The sequence below is a fragment of the Leopardus geoffroyi genome, chromosome B1, assembly GCF_018350155.1.
Source record: "Leopardus geoffroyi isolate Oge1 chromosome B1, O.geoffroyi_Oge1_pat1.0, whole genome shotgun sequence".
Classification (NCBI taxonomy): Eukaryota; Metazoa; Chordata; class Mammalia; order Carnivora; family Felidae; genus Leopardus; species Leopardus geoffroyi.
The window spans coordinates 30,904,455-30,927,351 of NC_059327.1; the positions used below are offsets into that span (position 1 = coordinate 30,904,455).

The following is a 22,897-nucleotide window of genomic DNA, read 5'->3' on the forward strand; positions in this document are numbered from 1 at the left end:
TTCCACTTGGGTTCAGTTAACTAACTTCAGAAACTACGTGGGTTGGTTCCTAGAGACTTCCTGGGAGGTACGGGCCAGAGGTACCTGAAAATAGCTAAGATGACCCACCTGCCAAACTCATCAGCCTGTGGGAGCATTTTACCAGGAAGACAGGTGCTCTGGGTGTGCAACCATGCCATAAACAGAGATCAGCAAAATCTGTCTCTACAGGACCAAATTATAAGTATTTTAGGCTTTGTGGATCACATACATATTGGTTTCATACTCTTCTTCGCGTATTTGCTTGTTTTTTGTTTGTTTTGATAAACTGTAAGGATATAAGCAATATTCTTAGCTGGAGGACATGTACAAAAAAATAGACAAGGGTGATAGATCTGACCCATGGAGTGTAGTTTGCCAACCCCTGTAAAAGGTCAAATTGATATGGAGATATGAGCACTATATTTTTGCTTTGTGCGACCTCCAACCCAACAGTAAGTTCATTGCATTTTGGACCTATTATTATTGACAAGAGTGAAGGATTTAGGTTTGGAAAATATAGGTTCTTACCTTTAAGTCACTGTGTGATTTGAGTCAGCTGATTTCACTTCTCTAAGCTCTGGTTGCCTCATCTTAAAAATGTGAGCAATAAATGAGGACTGTTCATAGGACTGTTTATAGGACTATTCAAGGACTTCAGTGAGATCTGGGTGCCTGGGTAGCTCAGTCAGTTAACCCAACCCTTGATCTCAGCTTAGGTCTTGATCTCAGAGTTATGAGCTCAAGCCCCACGTTGAGGTCTGCACTGGGAATGAACCCTACCTAAAAAAAAAAAAAAGTTCCAGTGAGATAATGCATGTGAAAGTCCTGTGTAAACTAAACTCTTTTTTTGTTTTATTTTTAACGTTTATTCATTTTTGAGAGACAGAGACAGAGCATGAGCAGGGAGGGGCAGAGAGAGAGGAGACAGAATCTGAAGCACGCTCCAGCCTCTGAGCTGTCAGCACAGAGCCCGACATGAGACTCGAACTCACAAACTGTGAGATCATGACCTGAGTTGAAGTTGGACGCTTAGGCAACTGAGCCACCCAGGCGCCCCAACTATAAACTCCTTTTAAGTGTTAGCTGTTATTACTCTTAATGTTATTGAATTCATAGGAAATAGAATTACTCTGATGATATGATGTTTTAGTTTGTATACATACAGTTGTCACGACTGAATGTGGGAAAATCCCAAAGAAATATTTGGCTCAAATCATGAATTATTCTAAAGCTTTGAACTTTTCTTAGAAGCTATTATTTTGCTAATGTAGGAAATTACTTATGTGGAAAAACCTTGTGGTTTCTTAACCCTCCACATTTGAAAAAAGAAAACCACACAAGAAAAAAATTATTTTTGTAAAAAATATTTGTAGAGATCTATTTTCAAATGCCAAAGTTTCTGTCCTCCTGAAATTAAAATGAGTGAGACTCACTTCTCTAGAAAGACAGAAATTGAGGTTTTGCTAAAAGTCAATGTAATATACTTTGGTAAGAAGTATATTACATTCAGTTAAAAGCTGTTGGCTGGTTATAAGGACCATGTTACCTTGTCTAATGCATTTAGGAACCAAACACCAAAACTTTGGCAACAAACAAGACAAAAAGCAAATTCATACTCTTTTTATGAGCCTTTTAAGGTGTTTCTCCTCCCCCAAGTTATGTAAGGACATCAACAAATTGAGGTAAATGGCAATAAGAAGTATTGTGTGTTTTTACAAAATGTGTACAACAAATTAATTCTAAATCCTTCCTCTTTTCTTTTTAAGTCTTTGCATTAGACATCAGACCACACTCTTTTTTTTTTTTTATAGCCTTGAATGTTTGACATTTTATTATCCCAGTTCATTATTCTCTGGATCCCCTGAACAAAGACTTCACAAAAAGGAGAGTCAAACGACCAATAAGCATATAAAAACTTGCTCAACTTCATTAGTGATCAGAAAATGTGAACTAGAGCCACAGTAAGCTATTTCTACACACACACCAAAATAGCTAAAATTAAGAAGACTGACAATGGAGGGGTGCCTAGGTGACTCAGTCGGTTAAGCGTCTGTCTTTGGCTCAGGTCATGATCTCATGGTTTGTGAGTCTGAGCCCCACGTTGGGCTCGGTGTTGACAGCTCAGAGCCTGGAGCCTGCTTCAGGTTCAGTGTTTCCCTCTCTCTGCCCCTACCCCATTCACACTCTGTCTCTCAAAAAAAAAAAAAAAAAAAGTAACATTGAAACAATTTTTTAATATATATATATATGTATATATATATATATATATATATATACATATATATATATATAAAGAAAACTTGACATGGAGAATCTTGCACTTCTGACGGAGTGTAATTGGTACCGCTACTTTGGAAAAGTATGTGTCGATATTTACTAAAGTAGAGCATTTAGGGTTTACAATTCGCCTTATGATCCAAGAATTTTATTCCTGGGAAATATACCCTGTGGCAATTCTGCACATGTACACCCGGAGTCTTCTACACACTGTTCATAGCAACATTATCTATAATAGCTAAACACTGGACAAAGAAAGGATAAATAAGTATTGGCTTATTCATACCCTGAAATACCATAAAGCGATGCCAATAAACGATCTACATAATTTACATGGAACAACAAATGTAATCGTGAACTCAAGACGCCAGATATGATTGAATATGTAAGACACGACTGAAGTAAAGTTTAAAAATTACCCTAAGTAAAAAATTACACATCAATTAGGTAATCTGGCAGTTGTGATAATCCATCAAACTGTACGTTTGAAATTGGTACACATTCCTGCATATGTGCTTTATTTGCATTTTAAGCGTTTAAACAAAGAATGATAGATAAGAATTGTTAATGAAAATTACATGACTCTTCACGTTGAAAGGACGCAATAGCACCCAATAGAACATCAACAAATTCACATTTTAGGAAACTACAAAACATAAAAGGTAAAAATAAAAGCTACTGAAGAGATAACAGATTACTTACAAATTGATAGCAAAATTATCAGCAGCAAAAACAAATAACAGTAGGCAAAAGATTAATCTTCTAAATAAGAAAAAAAGTAAACATTAAATTTTTTTAATATAAATTTTTTTATTAAGAAGGAATATGCATAATAGAACAAAGATCATGTCAAGTTTCAGCATGAAATGTCTTTATTATCTGGGAAAGGGACCCCCTTTAAGACTCAAGCATGAGCAACCATAAAGGAAATAAATGGTAAATTTATAATTTTATCATCAACAGAATAGCTGTTCACGAGTAAGTCAGAAATAAAGATGTTTGCAGATGCACACAGGTCAAGAACGTTTTATATCACATACAAAGCTTGTGTAAAAGAACAGTTAAAAATTATATTTTCACAAGAATGTAAAAATTCATAAAAGATCTTTGTCTCCTTTGCTCACCAGTGTGTTTTTTCACTTGTTTTTCAATGACGTTTATTTTTATTTATTTATTTTTTATTATATGAAATTTATTGTCAAATTAGTTTCCTCATCAATGTGTTCCAACTGCCTAAAACAGCACCCAGTGTCAGGGGAAATTCTCAGTAAGTATTTACTGACTGAAGAAGAAAAGTGAGACACAACCAAGGTGAGGAAAAATTAGAAAATACTCCAGCAAGTTTCATTATAATGATTCATTGTTAATTTTTTTGTTTTTGAAAGATGGAACTACAATATAATTAGCAATAAAGAGAAAATTGGAAGTGTGGTTCAATGGGTAATTAGAGTTTGTGAAAATGATTACTTTTAGAAGAGGAAAGAGAAACAGAAGGTAATTTTAAGTTTTTGCTTGAAAAATATATATTTAAGTACAAATAGTAAAAATGTAAGTACAAATAACAAAAATTCGATAGTAACTACTAACAGAATAGGGAATAATTAAATAATCTTCAAACAAAAGTTAGATGAATACAAAATAACTTTATCAGTACAATAGAAAGGAGAGAAACAAGAGGAAAAGCAGAGAAAATGATCGTAATCAGAAAGCAAAATATGATTGAAATAAATCCAATTTCAAAAACAAACAAATAAATACAATCTATAATCATAATGTATGTGAACAGATATAACTTACCTATTAAAATACAGAAGTGTTAGATTCTACTTAGAAAAAAACAAAAACCTCCAAGCTTTATAGTACCTATACAGAACAGTCCTATAACAAAATGACCCATCAAAGTTGAAAATAAAGATCTAGACATTAATCAAAGAAATATGCTGCCTAAAACAAAGCTAGTGTTGCAATGTTGACATCAGAACAAATGCAATTTCAGGTAAAGATCCTTAATAGAAAAAATGGAGGGACATTACGTTACGACGTGGCAGGGACTTTTTCTTGGTCTACCCTCAACACTGTGAGAATTATATGACAAATAATCATAAATTGGGATGAGCCCAGCTATAATACCAACAGATAGAATACAGTAACTGTCAAAATTATAAAGAGAAAATGTTGTAACCATAATGGTGGTATAAAACATTAAGTCACTTATATCAGAAATGAGTAAATCAAACATCAGACCTAAGATTAGTAAGGGTACGTAAAATTTTCATAACAAAATTGTGTTTGATGTAATAGGCATATAGGGATCCCATACATAAAGAAAGAAAGAAAGAATATGCATATTTTTCAAGCACATATGAAACGTTTCAAAACTGACCATACGCTACATCACAAAGCCTGAAGAATTCCCAAGAGTCAGTATTGTACAGATGGTTTTCCTAGACTTCCACGTGATCAAATTACGAATCAACATTAAAACAACAGCTTAAAATTTTGATACTAAAAAGATCACACTCTTAATTAATTCACGAATAAGGAAGAAAAACACGTTGGAATGTGGGAAATGTTTGGAATTGCGTGACTATGAAAGCACTACATAACAAATCAAAACTTGTGGCTGTGTTAAGGGGAATTTAGAGGTAAATTATCACTGCAATTACATTTGTTTTGAGAATAAGTGAGAAATGTTCAATTTGTGTGTATCTAACATGCCAGAATAATAACATCACGGTAAAACTAAATAAAGTTAAAAAAAAAAAAAGGGGGAGAGTAAAGGAGAGGTCAAAAAACAATGGAAGAAAAAGCAGAGGAGCATGTGTCATGATCCCAAAACAATTAAATTCGAAATCAACAATACAAGGATGGTTTCTTTAAAATACAAAACCATGGGGCGCCTGGGTGGCGCAGTCGGTTAAGCGTCCGACTTCAGCCAGGTCACGATCTCGCGGTCCGTGAGTTCGAGCCCCGCGTCGGGCTCTGGGCTGATGGCTCAGAGCCTGGAGCCTGTTTCCGATTCTGTGTCTCCCTCTCTCTCTGCCCCTCCCCCGTTCATGCTCTGTCTCTCTCTGTCCCAAAAATAAATAAACGTTGAAAAAAAAAATTATAAAATACAAAACCATTACTAATGGAAACTAAAAAGCACAATGTTGAAAAACTAGCGAGCTAAAACTATAAAACTTAGGGAAAAACTCATAGGAAAATATCTCTGGGATAAGCAGAATTCTTAGACTTGATGCCAAAAGCATAATCCATTATAGGAAATATTGATAAATTGGATCACATCAATGAGAAGAATGTTTTCTCTAAGTAAATGCACGAAAAGAAAAGCTAAAAACTGGGAGAAATTGAAAATGGATCAAAGACTTAACCATAAGACCTAAAACCATAAAACTCCTAGAAGAAAACCTAGGGAAGAAGCTCCCTGAAATTGGCCTTGGCAATGAGTTTTGGGGTATGACACCAAAAGCAGAAACAACAACAACAACAAAATCAACAAATAGGATTACACCAAACTTAAAAGCTTTTGCACTGCAAAGGAAGTAATAAAATTAAATGTCATCTGTGGAATAGGAGAAAATATTTGCAAACCATGTACTGGATTTGCAAACCATGTAATTTATGAAGAACTCATACAACTCAATAATAAGAAAACCAAGCAATCTGATTAAAAAATGGGCAGAGGAACTAAATAGACATTTTTCCAAAGAATACATCTAAATGGTCAACAGGTACATTAAAAGGTGCTCGACGTCACTCATCATCAGGGAAATGTAAATTAAAACCATAGTGAGGTATCACCCCACACCTATTAGAATGGTTAATGTCAACAAGACAAGTGATAACAAGTGTGGGTGAGGATGTGAAGAAAAGAGAACAACCCTTGTGCAATGTTCATGGGATTGTAAAGTGGTTTAGTTGCTGAGAAGAACAGTATGGACGCTCCTCAAAAAATTACAAATAGGAACATCTACCTGGCTCAGTTGGTAGAACATGCTACTCTTGATCTCAGGGTCATTAATTTAAGCTCCCTGTTGGGCCTGGAACCTGCTTTAGCTATTGTTTTTTTTTTTTTTTTTTTTTTTTGAACGTTTATTTATTATTGAGAGACAGAGAGACACAGACCATGAGCAGGGGAGGGGCAGAGAGAGAAGGAGACACAGAATCTGATGCAGGCTCCGGGTTCTGAACTGACAGCACAGAGCCCGACACGGGGCTCAAACTCACGGACCATGAGATCTTGACCTGAGCGGAAGTTGGATACTTAACTGACTGAGCCGCCCAGGCGCCCCTGCCTGGAACCTACTTAAAAAAAAAAATTAAAAATAGAACTACCACACAATCTAGCACTCTCACTTCTGGGTATATATCCAACAGAAATAAAAATAGGTGATCAAAGAGATATCTGCATCCCCGTGTTTATTATTATGCAGCATTATTCACAATAGCCGAGATATAAAAACAGCCTAAGTGTCTGTCAATGGACTAGGGGAAAAAGAAAATGTGGTGTATATATGAAATACTATTCAGCTATGAGAAAGAAGGAAATCCTGCCATTTGCAACAACGTGGATAGAACTTGAGGACATTCTGGTAAGTGAAAGAAGTCAGACAGAGAAAGACAAGTACTGTATGATATCTCCTTTATGTGGAATCTAAAAAGAAATGAACTCAAAATATAGAGAGTGGAGTGGGTGGGGGATGGGGGAATGGGGGAAATATTATTCAAGGTTACATAGTTTAAACTAGTAGATAAATAATTCCTGGGGATCTAATACACAGTACAGTGACTATAGACAATAAAACTATGTTATAAACATTAAACTTACTAAGAGGCTAGATCTTAATTGTTCCCACCACTAGAAGAAATGATAATTATGTGAGGTGACAGAGATATTAGCTAATGCTACGATGCAATCATATTGCAATATATATGTGCCAAATTAAAAAAACTGGGCGAAATCATTTGCAAATCACACATCCAACAAAGAAATAGTATCTAGAACATATATACTCCAGATATATATGTATATATGTCAAAACTGAATAGAAAAAAAAAAACCCAAAGAAGCCAATCCAAATAGAAAATGGGCAAAAGGCACGAAGAAACGTTCAGTGAGATCATTGAAGAAGATACGCAGGCGGCACATAGAAAGATGTTTCACATCGCCAACGATTAAGGAAATGCAAATGAAAACACACTACACACCTACCAGGGTGTCTGAAATAAAAAAGGGAATGAGAGTACCAAATGCTGACAGAGGTATAGAGAACCTGGACCACTTATGCATGAACTGATGGTAATGTAAAATGGTTCTGCCACTCTGGAAAATAGTTTGACATTTTTTTTATAAAATGCAACGTGTACTTACCATGCAACCCAGCAATTGCTTTCTTCTGTATTTATGTCAGAAATGTGAAAACTGACATTCACATAAAAACCTATATACAAATGGTTATAGCACCTTTATTTGTAATGGCCCCAAACTAAAAACAACCCATATGTCTTTTAAAAGGTGAAGGGTTAAACTAATTGTAGTACATCATGGAATACTGTCCAGCAATAAAGAGGAATGAATTATTCTTACATGCAATCGCTTCAATAAATATCTAAGGTATCAGGCTGAGTCATTAAAGTCCACCCTAGAAAGGTCACATACTATGTCAATCTTTTTACAATACGTTGAAATAACAAATTTTTAGAAATGGAAAAGAGTGAGTTATCAAGAGGATGGGGCAGGTGGCCCAGGAAAAAGGATGTGAGTGGCTATAAAACAAAGTCATGCAACATGAGATAGCCTTGTGGGGATGGAACGATTCTGTACCTTGGCTCTATATCAATGTCCTGGTTGTAACGTTGTATCATGGTTTTGCAAGATGTTATCAATGTGGAAACTGGGTAAAGGGTACATGGCATCTCTCCATATTATTTCTTACAACTGCATATGATCTACAACTATTTAAAAGCAAAAAGTTGGGTGGCTCAGTCAGTTAAGCGTCCGACTCCTGATTTTGGTTCAGGTCATGATCTCATGGTCTGTGGGATCAAGCCCTGCATTGAGCTGCTTGCACGTGCACATTCTCTCTCTTTCTCTCAAATATGAATAAATAAACATTAAAAAAATACAAAGTTTAGTTAGAAAAACTGATTAAAGAGGGGCGCCTGGGTGGCACAGTCGGTTAAGCGTCCGACTTCAGCCAGGTCATAATCTCGCGGTCTGTGAGTTCGAGCCCCGCGTCAGGCTCTGGGCTGATGGCTCAGAGCCTGGAGCCTGTTTCCGATTCTGTGTCTCCCTCTCTCTCTGCCCCTCCCCCGTTCATGCTCTGTCTCTCTCTGTCCCAAAAATAAATAAACGTTGAAAAAAAAATTAAAAAAAAAAAAAAGAAAAACTGATTAAAGAAAAATCCTGATGAAATTAAGTGTTATCTCAACTGAATAGAGGACAGGTCTCAAACTTCCAGAATATACCCAAAGTGACACTTAGAAATGAATATAAATATAATATAGATTCATTTTAAAATATAAAGACTGAAATTAGTTGCTCAATGATAAAAAAAACTAAGGTACTAATGGCAGGGTAAACCCAGAGGTAGAAGAAGGAAGAAGGAAGGAAAGAGTAAAGATAACGACAGAGATTAATATAATAGATACGAATAAGCAAAATAAATGAATAAATAAAAAGGTAACCAATAAAATCCCAACTAGCGTTTTGGGGGGAAAAAAGCTGCCCTCTTAAAGGACTAATTAAGAAATAGGAGAGAAAGGACATTTAAACAATATTAAGAATTTTTAAAAAAGACATGGAAATAGAGTAAATATCTTAAAATTTGTAAGACAGTATCATGAAAATGTACATGCCAATAACCATAAAAAGTTAGATTAAAATATAATAAAAATTAAAACCAGAGTAAAATAAAAACTATTAAAGAAACAGAACTGATAGACAAAACTGTTCCCTCTAAAGCTGTTTTTATTTATTTTTTAAAGCTCTTTTTATTTTTAAGTTCAAATTTATTTAAACTGTTCTAGAGAACAGAAAAAATAGGGAGAAGTAGATACTATTTTTTTCAGCAAGTACAATTATAATTTCAAAGCAGAACAAAAACAATATAAGGAAACCACAGTCCAATATTACTAATGAGTAGCACTAGAAAAAATTCTAAAGAAATTACAAAAAATGAAATGAAAAGTATGTAAAAAAATACTATATTGGCTAAGTGGTATTTATGTCAAGAGTGGAAAGAATATTTAGTATAAGAAAATGAATCCATGTAATTCACCATATTAATAAAATAAAAAGAGAAACCATATGATTATCTTAAAAGCACAAAAATAAAGAAGACTGTTAGCAAAGTAGAAATAGATGGGAACCCATTTAACTGATAAGATTATTACTAAAAGACACACAAACATCATGCCAAATATTAGAAGTCTGGAAGAATTCCCTATGAAGTAAGGATTAAGACAAGAATGCCTAGAGTTATCCTTAAAATTCAACATTATACTGGGGCCAATAAAATACAAAAAAGAAAAAAGAAAAAACAGATGAATAAGAAATAAAAGGTATAACATTTGAAAGAAAGACATAAAATTGTCCTTAAATATAGATAATTGTCTTTGTAGGAAATCCAAGATAATTCAAAATTTAAAAATCAGTATCAATTTTTTAAAGAGAAAAAAATAAAAGAGATTCAGCAAAGAAGATCACTATACAAAATTAATACCATTCTTGTATGTCAACAAAAGAATTTTTTTTAATTTAATAGAGAAAATACACCATTTATGTCAAGAAAAAGAACTGTAAGTTATCTAAAACAATGAAACAAAGTCATGCAAGATGCTTATGAAAAATGTTTAGGTATTATTGAAGAATATATTATAAGTAAAAGGAGAAATATATCATTGTAGATGATGTGACTATCATAAAGATGTCAATTCTCCACAGATTAATTCTTGTTCCAATTAACCATCTAATAAGATTTTTGTTGGAAACCAACAAAGTCATTAAAATTTGAATGACATTTCTAGCTTCTGGAAATGGTGGAGTATTTTTGTCATAGTAATCTTTCTGCACATAACAATTATAAATCCTAGATTACATCTGTGTGTGTGTGTGTCCACATGTATATATGTGTGATACAGACTCACACAGTTTATTCCATTTGTGGTAGTTATATTCTATAAAGTCACCACAAACACTGAATTATTGAGTACTAAACCATTGTTCCTATGGGAAACATAGGGTTAGGTTCCTACAAGCCTCTGGTCACAATATTTTCATCAACTGATCAATACACAACTTTGTTATATGTGTATTTCTGTTTAGAGACAGCTTATTTAATATGTATTGTTGATTCGTTATTAAACTCAAGGCCATCAGTAATCGTGCTTGAGCAAAGCTAATCTAACACATGCATTTTGTGATTATAAGATACATCACAAACTAAGTGTAAAAGCACTTAGGAATCTTTGACACTATGCTTGGGAGTCTGGCCGATACAGAAAGTAACAAACTGAGTATTTCACCAATAAATTTAAACAAGATCAAGAATCATTTTGAACATTTTAGTTTCCCTAATGTTCCCATTATAATCATGGCTTTGATTATCCATTTTACTTTTTCTGACATAGACCATTGGTCATTACATGATTTCTATATATGGGAACTGAGAAGTGCAAATCTGGTTGGAGAGAAGCCTAAGGTTTTTGCCTTGAAGTTGAGTTTACATAGCAAGTGCATTTTAAATTTAGATTTCATGTCTTTAGGGGAGCCACGGAGAGAAGGCTAATGGGAAACCACACTCTCTACACTATTCTAAATTGGTATTTACTTTGCTTCATTAAAAATGTATTTTCTTAGGGCACCTGGGTGGCTTAGTCGGTTAAGCATCTGACTTTGGCTCAGGTCATGATCTCGCGGTTTGTGAGTTTGAGCCCCGCATCAGGCTGTCTGTTGTCAGCACACAGCCCACTTCAGATCCTCTGTCTCCCTCTCTCTCTGCCCCTCCTCTGCTTGTTCTCTAAATAAATAAATAAATAAATAAATAAATAAATAAATAAATGATAATTTAACTCTTTGTTCCAAGAACTTCCCAATTACAATGGATGTTTCTGATAAAATCAGACTGGTTGGATTCCTGATTTTTTTTCTTATGTATGGCTTTTTTTTTTAACTTTATTAACTGGAATCATTTGATTATTATAAGACAGTAAACAAAAATGATGATGACAGATTCAGAAAGTGAAGGAAAGAATAGTAAGTGTTGTTTTGTTTTGCTTTTTTCTGATGTTGGACAGAGGAACGTGACCATTTTGTCAATTTATGTGCCATCACTTACAAAAGGCAAAGAAACTACATTAACAGCAGTTAAATTAACAAGACTGGATAAAAACCATTGAATACTTATCCAGAACTTAAGCTTATCCTTCAGTAAAAGAGAAGAGACACTGTCCTTTTTCAGACTTGAGGATTATCATCTATTTTCTGCTGAACTTTAGCCAGAGGAAATTAAAGGACTTCTCCTTAATGCTTACTGTCTAAGATTTTCATGTTGGAATAACCTTAAAACGAGTGCAGACTCACATCTACTTCTTATGGGTTAAATTCAGTCTTGTCACCCATCCTAGGGGTGGAAGAAAAATTCCTTGAGTCGAGAGGAATAAGGAAGCTTCTTCAGGCTCTTTCGTGAGGTCAGCCACTCTGACCATGAAGAAAAAAGTCACTGACCAGTAAACTCCTATAAAATATGCACAAAATGTGGGGCAGATTACATTCATAGGTTGCCAAGGTATAAATATGTCACTTTCTATTAATTATGAGAGAATTCATGTGGACAGCTTCCCTCTTTATAGAAATTCATTAAGTATTTTACCCTTAAATATCTGTGACAGGAAGAAATGACAACAAATATCCAAAAGGACTGAAATCCTTAATGTATAATTTTGGTCCTTCAAGAAGCGGACACCAAGACGTGATTAATCATATAAAAGATTTATTGGAGGAAATTCCTGTGAAGGAAAGGAGAGTCAAAGAAGGAGAGCCTTCGGACTATAATCCAAGCCAGAGGGGAGGAGAGGAGGATTAGGAAAGAAAAGTGTCAGATTGTTGCATAGTTATAAGAAAGTTTTGGCTGACTGATGGGAAGTCCTCAAGACAAAGTCTCCCCTTCGATAAATCCTGTGTCTAATAATAAGGGGCCTGCCTGCATCAGAACCTCTGCCATGCTTAGCTGTTGCCTATAGGAAGTGTAGCATGAGCACAGGGATGGATCCAGAAGGACAAAATCTGAGACTGTCCTTCAGTTATGCCCAATTATGCAGCAGGAGATCTGAGGGGTATATTTTTTATGGCTGCCATGACATATAAAGAGTTTTCACAAACATATAGGATAAAAGAGGAAACCACCCATACAAAAATAGGCGGTGGATATTATACTAAGATGCCTACTCAGAACCATCTCTCCCCTTCTATGCGCTTCTTGAATTGCAATGGCTGGAAGAATCTCTGTCATCATTGTTCTGGTGACATCCACCAAAGAAAGGAGCTTCTATGAGATTCTGAAAGTAAAGGAGAAGCAGATACTCTGTTTGTCCCGTAACAGTGCTGTGCAGGAACAAAGGCGTCAGCCGACAGCCCAGGTGAGGCTTTGTCAGGAGCTTCTGGGTGTCCTGTACTTTATTGATGCTTCAGGCAGCTGAGCTCATTTTGTGATTTCCTAATCTTCCTATACTTCCAGATTTCTTGAAAGCAAATAGCGGTTTTCCCTGACCTGTTTCCCAAGCTTTTCTATTTGTCTTACAAGCCTCTGATTCCATGTGTTAAGTCACTTCCCGCTTGAAATATCTACAGCAGTTTCCGACTAAATCCTGACCGATAGAAGCCAAGCAAATCACAACATAGTAAATGCACGTGTCAAGTAAGTGTATGAAAATATGCTCATAATTAAAAAGTATTTTTTTTAAGATTTTATTTTTAAGCAATCTCTGTACCCAGCGTGGGGCTCAAACTCACAACCCTGAGATCAAGAGTTGCATGCTCTACCAAATGAGCCAGCCAGGCGTCCCAAGAATAAAAATGTTTAATGAGAGATTTCTTACTTATCACACTAGCTAAAGTTTGTTTAATTTACAGATATTTATGTACTTGTGTATTTTATTATGAAACACTCAAGATTGGCAAGAAGCAAAAATCAACTACCGCCACCACAAAGAAAGTTTCTATCATACCCCACTCTTATGAGTTTACATTTTGTATGTACATTTGTAAAACCTTTCTAGAGGGCAAAGTATAATTTCTCAAATTTTCTTAATTTTTGATCCTCTAATTTCAGGTATAGAAGTTAATCTAAAGAAAAATTAGAGTACAGAGCGTCTGGGTGGCTGACTTCGGCTCAGGTCATGACCTCGCGGTTGGTGGGTTCGAGCCCTGCATTGGGCTCTGTGCTGATGGCTCAGAGCCCGGAGCCTGCTTCGGATTCTGTGTCTCCCTCTCTCTCTGCATCTTCCTGGCTCACACTCTGTCTCTTTCTCAAAAATAAACATTAAAAAAAATTTAAAACAAAACACAAAAAAAACATTATACCTGAGCATTTATCACAGTACAAGCTATAAAGAGGACATTTTTTGGAAAACCTAAATATCCAAATAGGCAAATTTATCATGACATATATATGTGATGGAATTTCTATGCAGCTGTTACAAATCATATTTTTGTAAAAATTCATTAATATGAATAAGTGTTCAGAAATAACATTAAATGAAAAAGCAGGATATATAACTAGAGACACAATATGATCACAGTATTATACATAATACATATATGTACACACATATCATAAATACATGTATATAATATATTTCAGATGTGTATATATATCATTTGCACACATGAGAAAAATGTATCAAATATTGCACAGTGGTTATGTCTGCAATGGCAGAATTATAGATTATGTCTTATTTTTATTTCCAACTTTTCAAAATATGCTGTTAAAATCATATATTTTATAATGAAATACAGGCCAATAAGCATTTTAATGTCCCCATAGACATCATCAGCAGGTGGAGAAATGACATAAAGCATTTCTACATTTGGTACAGGTATTGATTTTTGGTGTTTCCCTTCCCTTTTAGATATTGACAAATTTGATCGATATGACTCAACTCACATTTGCTATACAAGAGCAAAGATTCATTGCTTTACAGAAATAATTTACCTGATTTAGCTATAGGCTGACTTGACCCCATATTCCCACCATAATCTACAATGTAGGGATGGGCTCCATGACTCATAAGAGGCTTGGAACACGTTGTTTTCTCAAGGGCAACGAGAATAAGCAGGACAAATGATGACAAGGGCAGAATTATTATCCCTTCTGAGGCTTCCTTCAGTAGTGTCTGTGCACTGGGTGGTTTTCTCAGTTCGATAAAGGATTAGAACACAAGGCCTGTTTAGAGAAGTGTGACTTGATACCTGCATCAATATCATTCTGAGCAATGTTTTTCATTTTCCTTCCACTTTAGCTTTTTAAGCCTTACGCGAATTAGTTGAAAAGCCAGGTCTTTTAGGTAGATATTAACATTAAGCCCTCTACTCTGTCACTTGGAATCATAAGCCTGGGAAAACAGCTCCTAATTCCATTGTGTATTGTCTTCTAAGATAATGACTGACAGATTTTTTTTTTTTTTCTTGAAGCTTCCTATATTTGCTGACTGTCTCACTAGTCACTAACAGAATCCTGCCAATCGAAGTCATTGGGTGTACGGTGATTGCAAGATCTTCTCCAATTAGACCCCAGTGTCCCTGAACACACACACACACACACACACACACACACACACACACACGCATGCACACACATGCATGCACACATGTATAGACACACATCTCCCCTCTGTTTTACACCTGTTGTTGATCTGCCTTTCTCACTTTTGCCTACCAATCTAAATTCTGCTTATTCTGCAAGCGCTAAATCAAGCAATATCCTCCCAAGAGGCTTCCTGGAACCTCTCCTGCAATGAATTTCTCAGCTTCCATCACACCCAAAGTCTACAGAGTAGCATCCTTAGGTCTAGGCAAGAGGATTCCTAACTTGGGTTTTGGGCTTTAGAGATCCCAGAATCTATAAGACTACAGGATTGAGGTAATATCCCTGCGTAGAGCCTCCACCCTTCTTTCTAGGTCATGCTCTGGGACCCAGAATCCTCTGCTCCAAATGGCTACACAACCACTTTTAGGGCCTTAGGCCTTTTTCCTGGGCCCATCTTCTCAAGGGCAGACCACACTATAGGCCACTGCCAAAGGCCAAGGTAGAGCTGTCTGGATGTATGGATGGAAGTGTTCGCACATATTTTCATGGTCCTTCAAGATGTGGGACAAGGGAAAGTGAGAAGAAAGGAGGAGCAGCCAGTGAACGGGGCCATTCTTTTGCTTTGCCATGTTGGGTCACTCCGCTTACAGCAGTGGGCTTGGGCGTAATTTTCAGGTCATTTCACAGATTTCTCCAGCTGAATACATAGTACTCTTGTTAAATGTGGGACTGGGACCACTCTGGGTTAGAAGTGTGTTTCACTTTAACGTAGGGCACAAAATGAGCAGAGTTTTTAGTTAATAAGATTAATAACAGGAGGATGGATAAGCTTCATGAGATATAATTTCACTCTGTCCTAATAACAGTCTTGGGGTTTTTGTGTGTGTGGTGTGTGTGTGTCCCTTTAAAAATTAGGAAGCCGAGGCTCAGAAAAGCTGGGTTTTGCCCCTGGTCTTACAGGAATGCAGGGACAGCATCTTTAGGACTCTACAGCCTACTCTTTCTTCACCCCACCTCCCCATGGGTCTAACCGAACACCTTCCGGGACATCCACCTCAACCATTTTTAAAAGCGTAACCCACCAATAGATAGTTTCCTGCTTGTGGGTCTAGGGTTAGTGAGGAAATAATTGGTTCTGAGAGTCAGTGTCTCAAAAACTGATGTTCACTGGCCGAGAAGGAGATTTGAAAGATCCACCTGGGGCTAAGCTAGAAATAAAGAGCAGCTCTTCTCAGCCTTGGCTCCAGCTAGTTAGCTGGTGGGGGAAAGGAGGGGTGCTCTGCTTATTTGTTGGGGGTGGAGGACTGGGAGTTCCAAAGACCTTTGTACATTCTAACCTTGCAGAGCTGAGCAATTTTTGGTTGCTTTTCTTGCTGATAACACTACTTCCCTTATCTACCACAGAACAGATCTTAATAGAGAACTCGCCTTTATGGTATAAGGTTAATGAATATGAAACTCAACAATAAAATATCTCTCTGGTGGGTGGCATTGCTAAAGAACATACATGATAGACATATCTGAGGATGAGATAATACTTCCTAATGAAGTAGTGCTTCTTGATCGTTCCATGGACATTCCTCCAAGGCATTAGAGGTATATAACTATAAAAGAGCCTCCCAAACATCTCCTTTCGAAAAAGAAACAATATTAACAGACTTCTGTTCAGGGAAGAGAGTTCTAATGCCTACCCCTGGTCAAAGTTATCTCTTTGTTACTAGGTTCAAGGGTACCTGGCAAATACATTAAGAACAGCATATGTTTTCTAAATCAATAAAGACGAAGGAGGATGATGTAGGAGGTGGGAATCAAAGTGGAGAAAATTCGAGTGTTTTCCCAATATCCCAAAACACATACGGGTTTATTCAATTGTCAGGTAAACAGAATGTGGAATTTACCAGAAGAAAAAAATCAATAAAACTGGTGATGTCAGCTTTTCATACACCAACTATTAATGAATCAAAGAGAATTAGACAGAAGTAACAGAAGTAACTTTCCTTTAAAAAATACATTTTCTTACAAAAGCAGGGAAAGAATTTGTGGAACTTTACCAACACTAAACTGTGTAAGAAACTACAGCGGGACTATAATGTTTTTAAAATCCATCTGAGATGGATGAGAGACGGATGAGAGAAAGATCCGAGAAATGAGAAATGGATCATATTTCATAAAGTTTAAATATGCTCCCTTTACATCTTCCAGGAATCATAATTTTATTACAATCAGATTCATTAAATGTTATCTGATTGTACTCTCATCTTGAAACACCTTCAAATGATATAATTTACCCGTGTATTTGGCATAACAACATATGCTCTTCTTGATTTTAACAGAACCGAGTCCAAGTGTTAATTGAATAAAGCTGTTCAAAAGTAACTTTGGGGGCATTTCTGTGAACACACCACATCCGCAGTAATATCTACCAGGCAGGTGTCAATTTTTCTTTAGTTTTAAAATCGTATCATTTAAAGAAGTTATTTCCTATAAATAAAATTCACACGCACGCGCGCGCACGCACGCACACACACACACACATCACGCACACACAAACATCTTTTTAAAGAAAAGCGAGAACGCAATCCACTCAAGACAAGCAGGAGGGGGGAAAATACGGTTGTGCGCATTCTGCCTGTTGCCGCAGAGTAATACGGTAAACAGCCGATCACCGTACTCGCTGGGGCTACTGCCTGTGTGACGTCAGCGAGAGCTAGCTGCAAAGTTCCTTGCCGTTCTTTGCTGATGTCGGGGAGCTGAAAATTAAAAGGGTGAACGTGGAGTTATGGGTTGGCCGGGTTTTTTTCTTTTCCTATTTTCACTCTTTATTGTAAATTCTGCAGGTAAAGCGATAGTGAGCCGGGAGCTTAAAGACATCTGTAGAGGAGGGGTGAGTCAGCGGGTGCAGAAGGACTAAGAATTGGTTCCTTTGGAGAGACGGTCGCCTCTTTCCCCAGAGAGGAGGCGGCGGGGCTGCTCCTGGGACCGAACCCCCGTCCCCTCCCCGCTCCAGGTGAGTCCGCTGCGGCATGGGGCGCGGGCGTCCAGAGGGGCCGGGATGAGGGCAAATCGCCCTCGCTTCCCGCTGAGACGGAACCCGCACTTTGCCCGTGCGCCCCCCGCTTCTTTCACCCGCTCTGACACCTGCATCCCCACCCCACCCCGTTTCCCTTGTATATTCTGGAAAGTTACCTCCTAGTTAACAAGTGTGTCTTTTGGTCCGTATTTGTCGCCCCGAGGTAGAGGAAAGAGGCTTTCTGCAGTCGCTGGCTTTTAGGACCACCTGTGAGCTCTTGAACTTGTGATTTTCACCATAGCCTTTGCCTGGGAGTCCGGCCTCAGGGCCCGACCCCAGAATCGTCAGAAGGCAAGATGGGTCCCCACTCCTCGTACTCCTGCCTCAGTCCCCGTGGAAACCTAAGTATGTCACAAATACCGTGGCCCCAGCCCCGCAAAGCGAAGCGTTCCGCATCCTCCTGATTTTTAAGCCTACCACATCCGCAGTGGCCGCCACTTGCAAAGCCCCTTCTGCAGAGTGGCGCTCGCCCTCTCCACCACTTCTCCCCCGGCACCCCCGCAGCCCGTCCGGGTGTGGCCGGAGGCTCAAGTCCTCCGGCACCGCTGCTCCTCGGCTGGAAAAGGGCTCCTGGACCGACCTCGGTCGCGTTCAGCCCTCGGGCCCCGCCAGCTTTTTCTCGGGACCTGGCCCTCGGGCCGGCTTCGCGGGTCGACAGACCCGCGCGCACCGCACACCCAAGTGTGAATTCCACCGGCGTGAGCGTGCGCGTGGCACTGGCTGGCCGCGGTCCCCGGGTCGCAGCGGTTCCCTCTCCCAGGCCGCCCCCTCCAGGTGACTGAGAAGCAACCTGTTTAAATGGCACCCGGGTGGATCCTCCAGTTTCCACCGGCCAGGCTCGGCGCGACACACGTACGCACCAGCCGCAGTCCCGCCTAAGCGAGCTTCGCGGGGTTTAATCTCGCTGTGCGGCCGCGCGTAATTGGCCGCCGCGGCTCGGGGTTTGTTTGCTTCGGCTCCAGGAGCCGGCCAGAGGCCGCGGGGCCGCGCGCCAAGGCAGGTTCCCAGCGGCTCGCGGTCCCCTTCCGCGCCGCCCGTGCTGCAGCAGGGCACGCCGCTCCGGGACCGCAGAGTCGCCGGGGCTCCCAGCCGCCGGGCCCGGTACGGCCTCGCTCCCCAGGGCGCCCGGTATACACCCCGTCTTTCTCTTTGCGCTCTTTCAGGGGAACGCGGGGCCGACGACGCCCCGCAGCCGCCTCGGTCTTGGCCAGCGTTCCGCGTCCACTTCCCCCGGCCTGCGCGCGCAGAAGCTGGATCTAGCACGAGTCCACCGCGCGCCGGTCACACCGTGGGTAACTGCGGGCCGGGAGAAGCGCCCAGATGCCGGCGGTCCCCGCCTTTGAGAGTCGACGGCACACCGGTACTTGATTGTGGGCAGCGGGGAGGCTGGCGCTAGATTGTTGAATTCCCAGTTACGCGCAGAATGCCCAATCTTCTAAGCAGGACGGATCGGACAGTACGGAGAAGCGGGCTCCTGTAGTTCTGGGATTGCATTTTGCAACGTGTCTCCTCGAGCTTCGCGCCAAGCCTGGGGGAGGGAGGGAGTTGGGGCCGGAAGGCCAGCGCCGCGGGTGGATAGGGTCCGCGGGTAGCCCCGCGTGTGCGTCCCTGGCCATGTCGCCTTTAATGCCCTGCCCTTTTGCGTGGCCTTCTGAGGGTTTCCAGGGCAGGCCGGGGTTGCTTCCCACCCACACGCCCTCTCTCACCCCCAGCTAACCCCAGCGGGCAAGGCTCCCCAGAGCCGAGACCTTTTGACTCTGCTCCCTCGCTCCCGCCTCCGCCCTCGTCCGGGGGTGGCTCCCGAGAGCCGGACCTCGCCGGCCCCGGCTGGGACCATGGTGTTTCTCTCTGGGAATGCCTCCGACAGTTCCAACTGCACCCATCCGCAGGCGCCAGTGAACATATCCAAGGCCATTCTGCTCGGGGTGATCTTGGGGGGCCTCATCATTTTTGGTGTGCTGGGCAATATCCTAGTGATCCTCTCCGTGGCCTGCCACCGGCATCTGCACTCGGTCACTCACTACTACATCGTCAACCTGGCGGTGGCCGACCTCCTCCTCACCTCCACGGTGCTGCCCTTCTCTGCCATCTTTGAGATCCTGGGCTACTGGGCCTTTGGCAGGGTTTTCTGCAATATCTGGGCGGCGGTGGACGTCCTGTGCTGCACCGCGTCCATCATGGGACTCTGCATCATCTCCATCGACCGCTACATCGGTGTGAGCTACCCGCTGCGCTACCCCACCATCGTCACCCAGAAGAGGGGTCTCATGGCCCTGCTCTGTGTCTGGGCGCTCTCCCTCGTCATCTCCATCGGGCCTCTGTTTGGCTGGAGGCAGCCGGCCCCTGAAGACGAGACCATCTGCCAGATCACCGAGGAGCCGGGCTACGTGCTCTTCTCGGCCCTGGGCTCCTTCTACGTGCCACTGACCATCATCCTGGTCATGTACTGCCGGGTCTACGTGGTGGCCAAGAGGGAAAGCCGGGGCCTCAAGTCCGGCCTCAAGACTGACAAGTCGGACTCGGAGCAGGTGACGCTCCGCATCCATCGGAAAAATGCCCCGGTAGGAGGCAGCGGGGTGTCCAGCGCCAAGAACAAGACGCACTTCTCCGTGAGGCTCCTCAAATTTTCCCGGGAGAAGAAAGCGGCCAAAACACTGGGCATCGTGGTCGGCTGCTTCGTCCTCTGCTGGCTGCCTTTTTTCTTAGTGATGCCCATTGGTAAGTCTTCAAACGCCCCATCTTTGTATTTAGGGTTCCTCATCCCCTTCCCCTTCTGCTAGACTCAAGGTCAGGGGTGGCAGAAAAAGGATCTGCATTTCAAACAGCAAAGCCAGCGGTGGGGGTGGGGAGGGGAGCAGGTAGGAAATGCTCCCCGGTAGAAAAGTAAATTTCAGTTTCCTTTCTTCTCCAGTCTCATTTACAGTATGTCCTTAGGCACCTTTTCAACTCCTGTAAAGCTGCTTCCAACAGATGCAGATTAATTGGTCTCCTTCATAAGAACGTCAGCTTTTCTTAATGCCTGTAAGCATGTGTTTAATTTAAACAGATCCTCTCTTCTTTGGAGTCTCAGAGTCTCCACCACACTCTTAGGCAGGGCTGTGGGATTCCACTTTCACCTCTGCCGCTCTGAACTGCAAATTCTCTTGGCCTAAAAATAAGCACTGTACTTATTCTGAACAAATGTGTAATTTTATTATTAGATTAGATTATTCCTAAGGGTTAGTCATAATGGTCTGCTTAGTTCTATATCTGTGTTAATTTTATTTTCTGGATTCGGTATGGAAGAAAGTGTGGTGAGCCCCTGACAAGGAAAAAAAGATGATTTTATGTCCAGAAGAATTTAAGCTTTAAAGAATTCCACATCATGTTTCTTATAAGTAAATACTTTCCCCTGTATTTTAATAGTAAGTAGCAAAACAAACAGTCCTCTTATCCAAGAGCGTTCTGGAAGCTGCAGATGACACTGTTTGAAAATAACGCAGTACTGTTACAAATCCAATTTTTGCAAATGCTAAATTAGCTGTTGTCAAAACTAATTAGCTCATCGTAAGTATCAGCAAGCTGATCCACTTGGAATAGTCATCTATCCCCGAAAGGCCTTCCTGAGATCCCAAAATGGTTGTTGGCTATTTTTAGTTTGGGAGCTCAAGTATAGACCCACACATTGGTTATCCACTAACTGTAACAAACAAAAAAAAAATATGGTAAAAGTTAATAAAAGTTTGTTTCTGGCACCTTGGAGCCAAATTTAAGTAGCATGTATTTAAAGTACTTTAATTGGCAACTCCGTGTAATAATAGCTATTAGCTTTGGGGGCCAACTTGGTTTCATTTGTCCAGGCTTTTTATTTCATGCATCCCCTCAACGACTCAGTGAGGTTTGCATTATTATTCTGAAATCACAAGTGTGGGGAAGGCTCTCTAGTACCATAGCCACCGGTCACATGTGGCTATTTAATGCAAGTTAAAGAAAATTAATATTCAGTTCCTGAATCTCACTAGCCAAAGTTCAAGCGCTCAGTAGCCACATCTGGCCAGTGGCTACTGTTTGGGAACCGCAAAGATATAGAACATTTTCATCGCTGCAGAAATTTCTATCCGACAGGGCTGCTTGAGAGGCCCTTGTGAGTTCACTAGCTGACTTTCCATTGTGCCTACCCATCATGTTGCTGACTCTGCTCCTAGAAGTACATCACAGCTTTGAATTTATTTCAATAGCACTCTACCTGAGCCCCTGCTTCCCTATCTTTCTGCATCCCATCTCTTACTTCCTTCTGAAGTCTGCGTATTTTTTCATGCATCCATGTACTTATCAAGTGTATACCGACCACTTGTTCTAGACATAGTTTGAGCAAGGCAGCAGACTCCTTGCCAGTAAAATGTTTGCATTCTTCTGGGGGAGATGGACAAATAAATATGTATTAAGAAGTCACGGGTTGCTAAACACTATAAAAAACTAAGCAGGATCAGAGGATAGAGATTTGTAGGACAACGGGGTGGGTGGTCAGACGAGTCCTCTCTGAAGAGGTGATATTTAAGCAGAGACCTAACTGAAGTGAGGAGCAAACTTTACAAAGTCTGGAAGGACCTTTTGGGCAGAGGAACGGCGAGTACGGAGATGGGAAAGAGCCTGACCTGTTCAAGGCAAAGCAAAGACCACCGCCTGGCTGAACTACAGAGAATGAGTGGGCAGACAAGTCCAGAAACAGGTTGTGGAAATA

At 40.2% G+C, this 22,897-nt stretch overlaps 1 protein-coding gene across 11 annotated transcripts in view; it reads left to right on the forward strand.

Moving 5' to 3' along the window:
* ADRA1A (adrenoceptor alpha 1A) overlaps window positions 1–22,897 on the forward strand; it is a 162,129-nt gene that overhangs the window by 32,969 nt on the left and 106,263 nt on the right. For 5 of the 11 annotated variants that reach the window (XR_006707037.1, XM_045456595.1, XM_045456641.1 and 2 more), the window contains exons 1-2: window positions 17,767–18,114; window positions 19,341–20,895. Coding sequence is in view for 10 of the 11 variants with exons in the window: in XM_045456595.1 (XP_045312551.1) it covers window positions 20,013–20,895 (883 nt within the window). In the remaining variant the exon portion in view is untranslated. Of the gene's footprint in view, window positions 1–17,751; window positions 18,115–19,113; window positions 20,896–22,897 lie in introns of those variants that run through there. The other 6 variants (XM_045456613.1, XM_045456605.1, XM_045456655.1 and 3 more) reach the window with 6 other exon arrangements.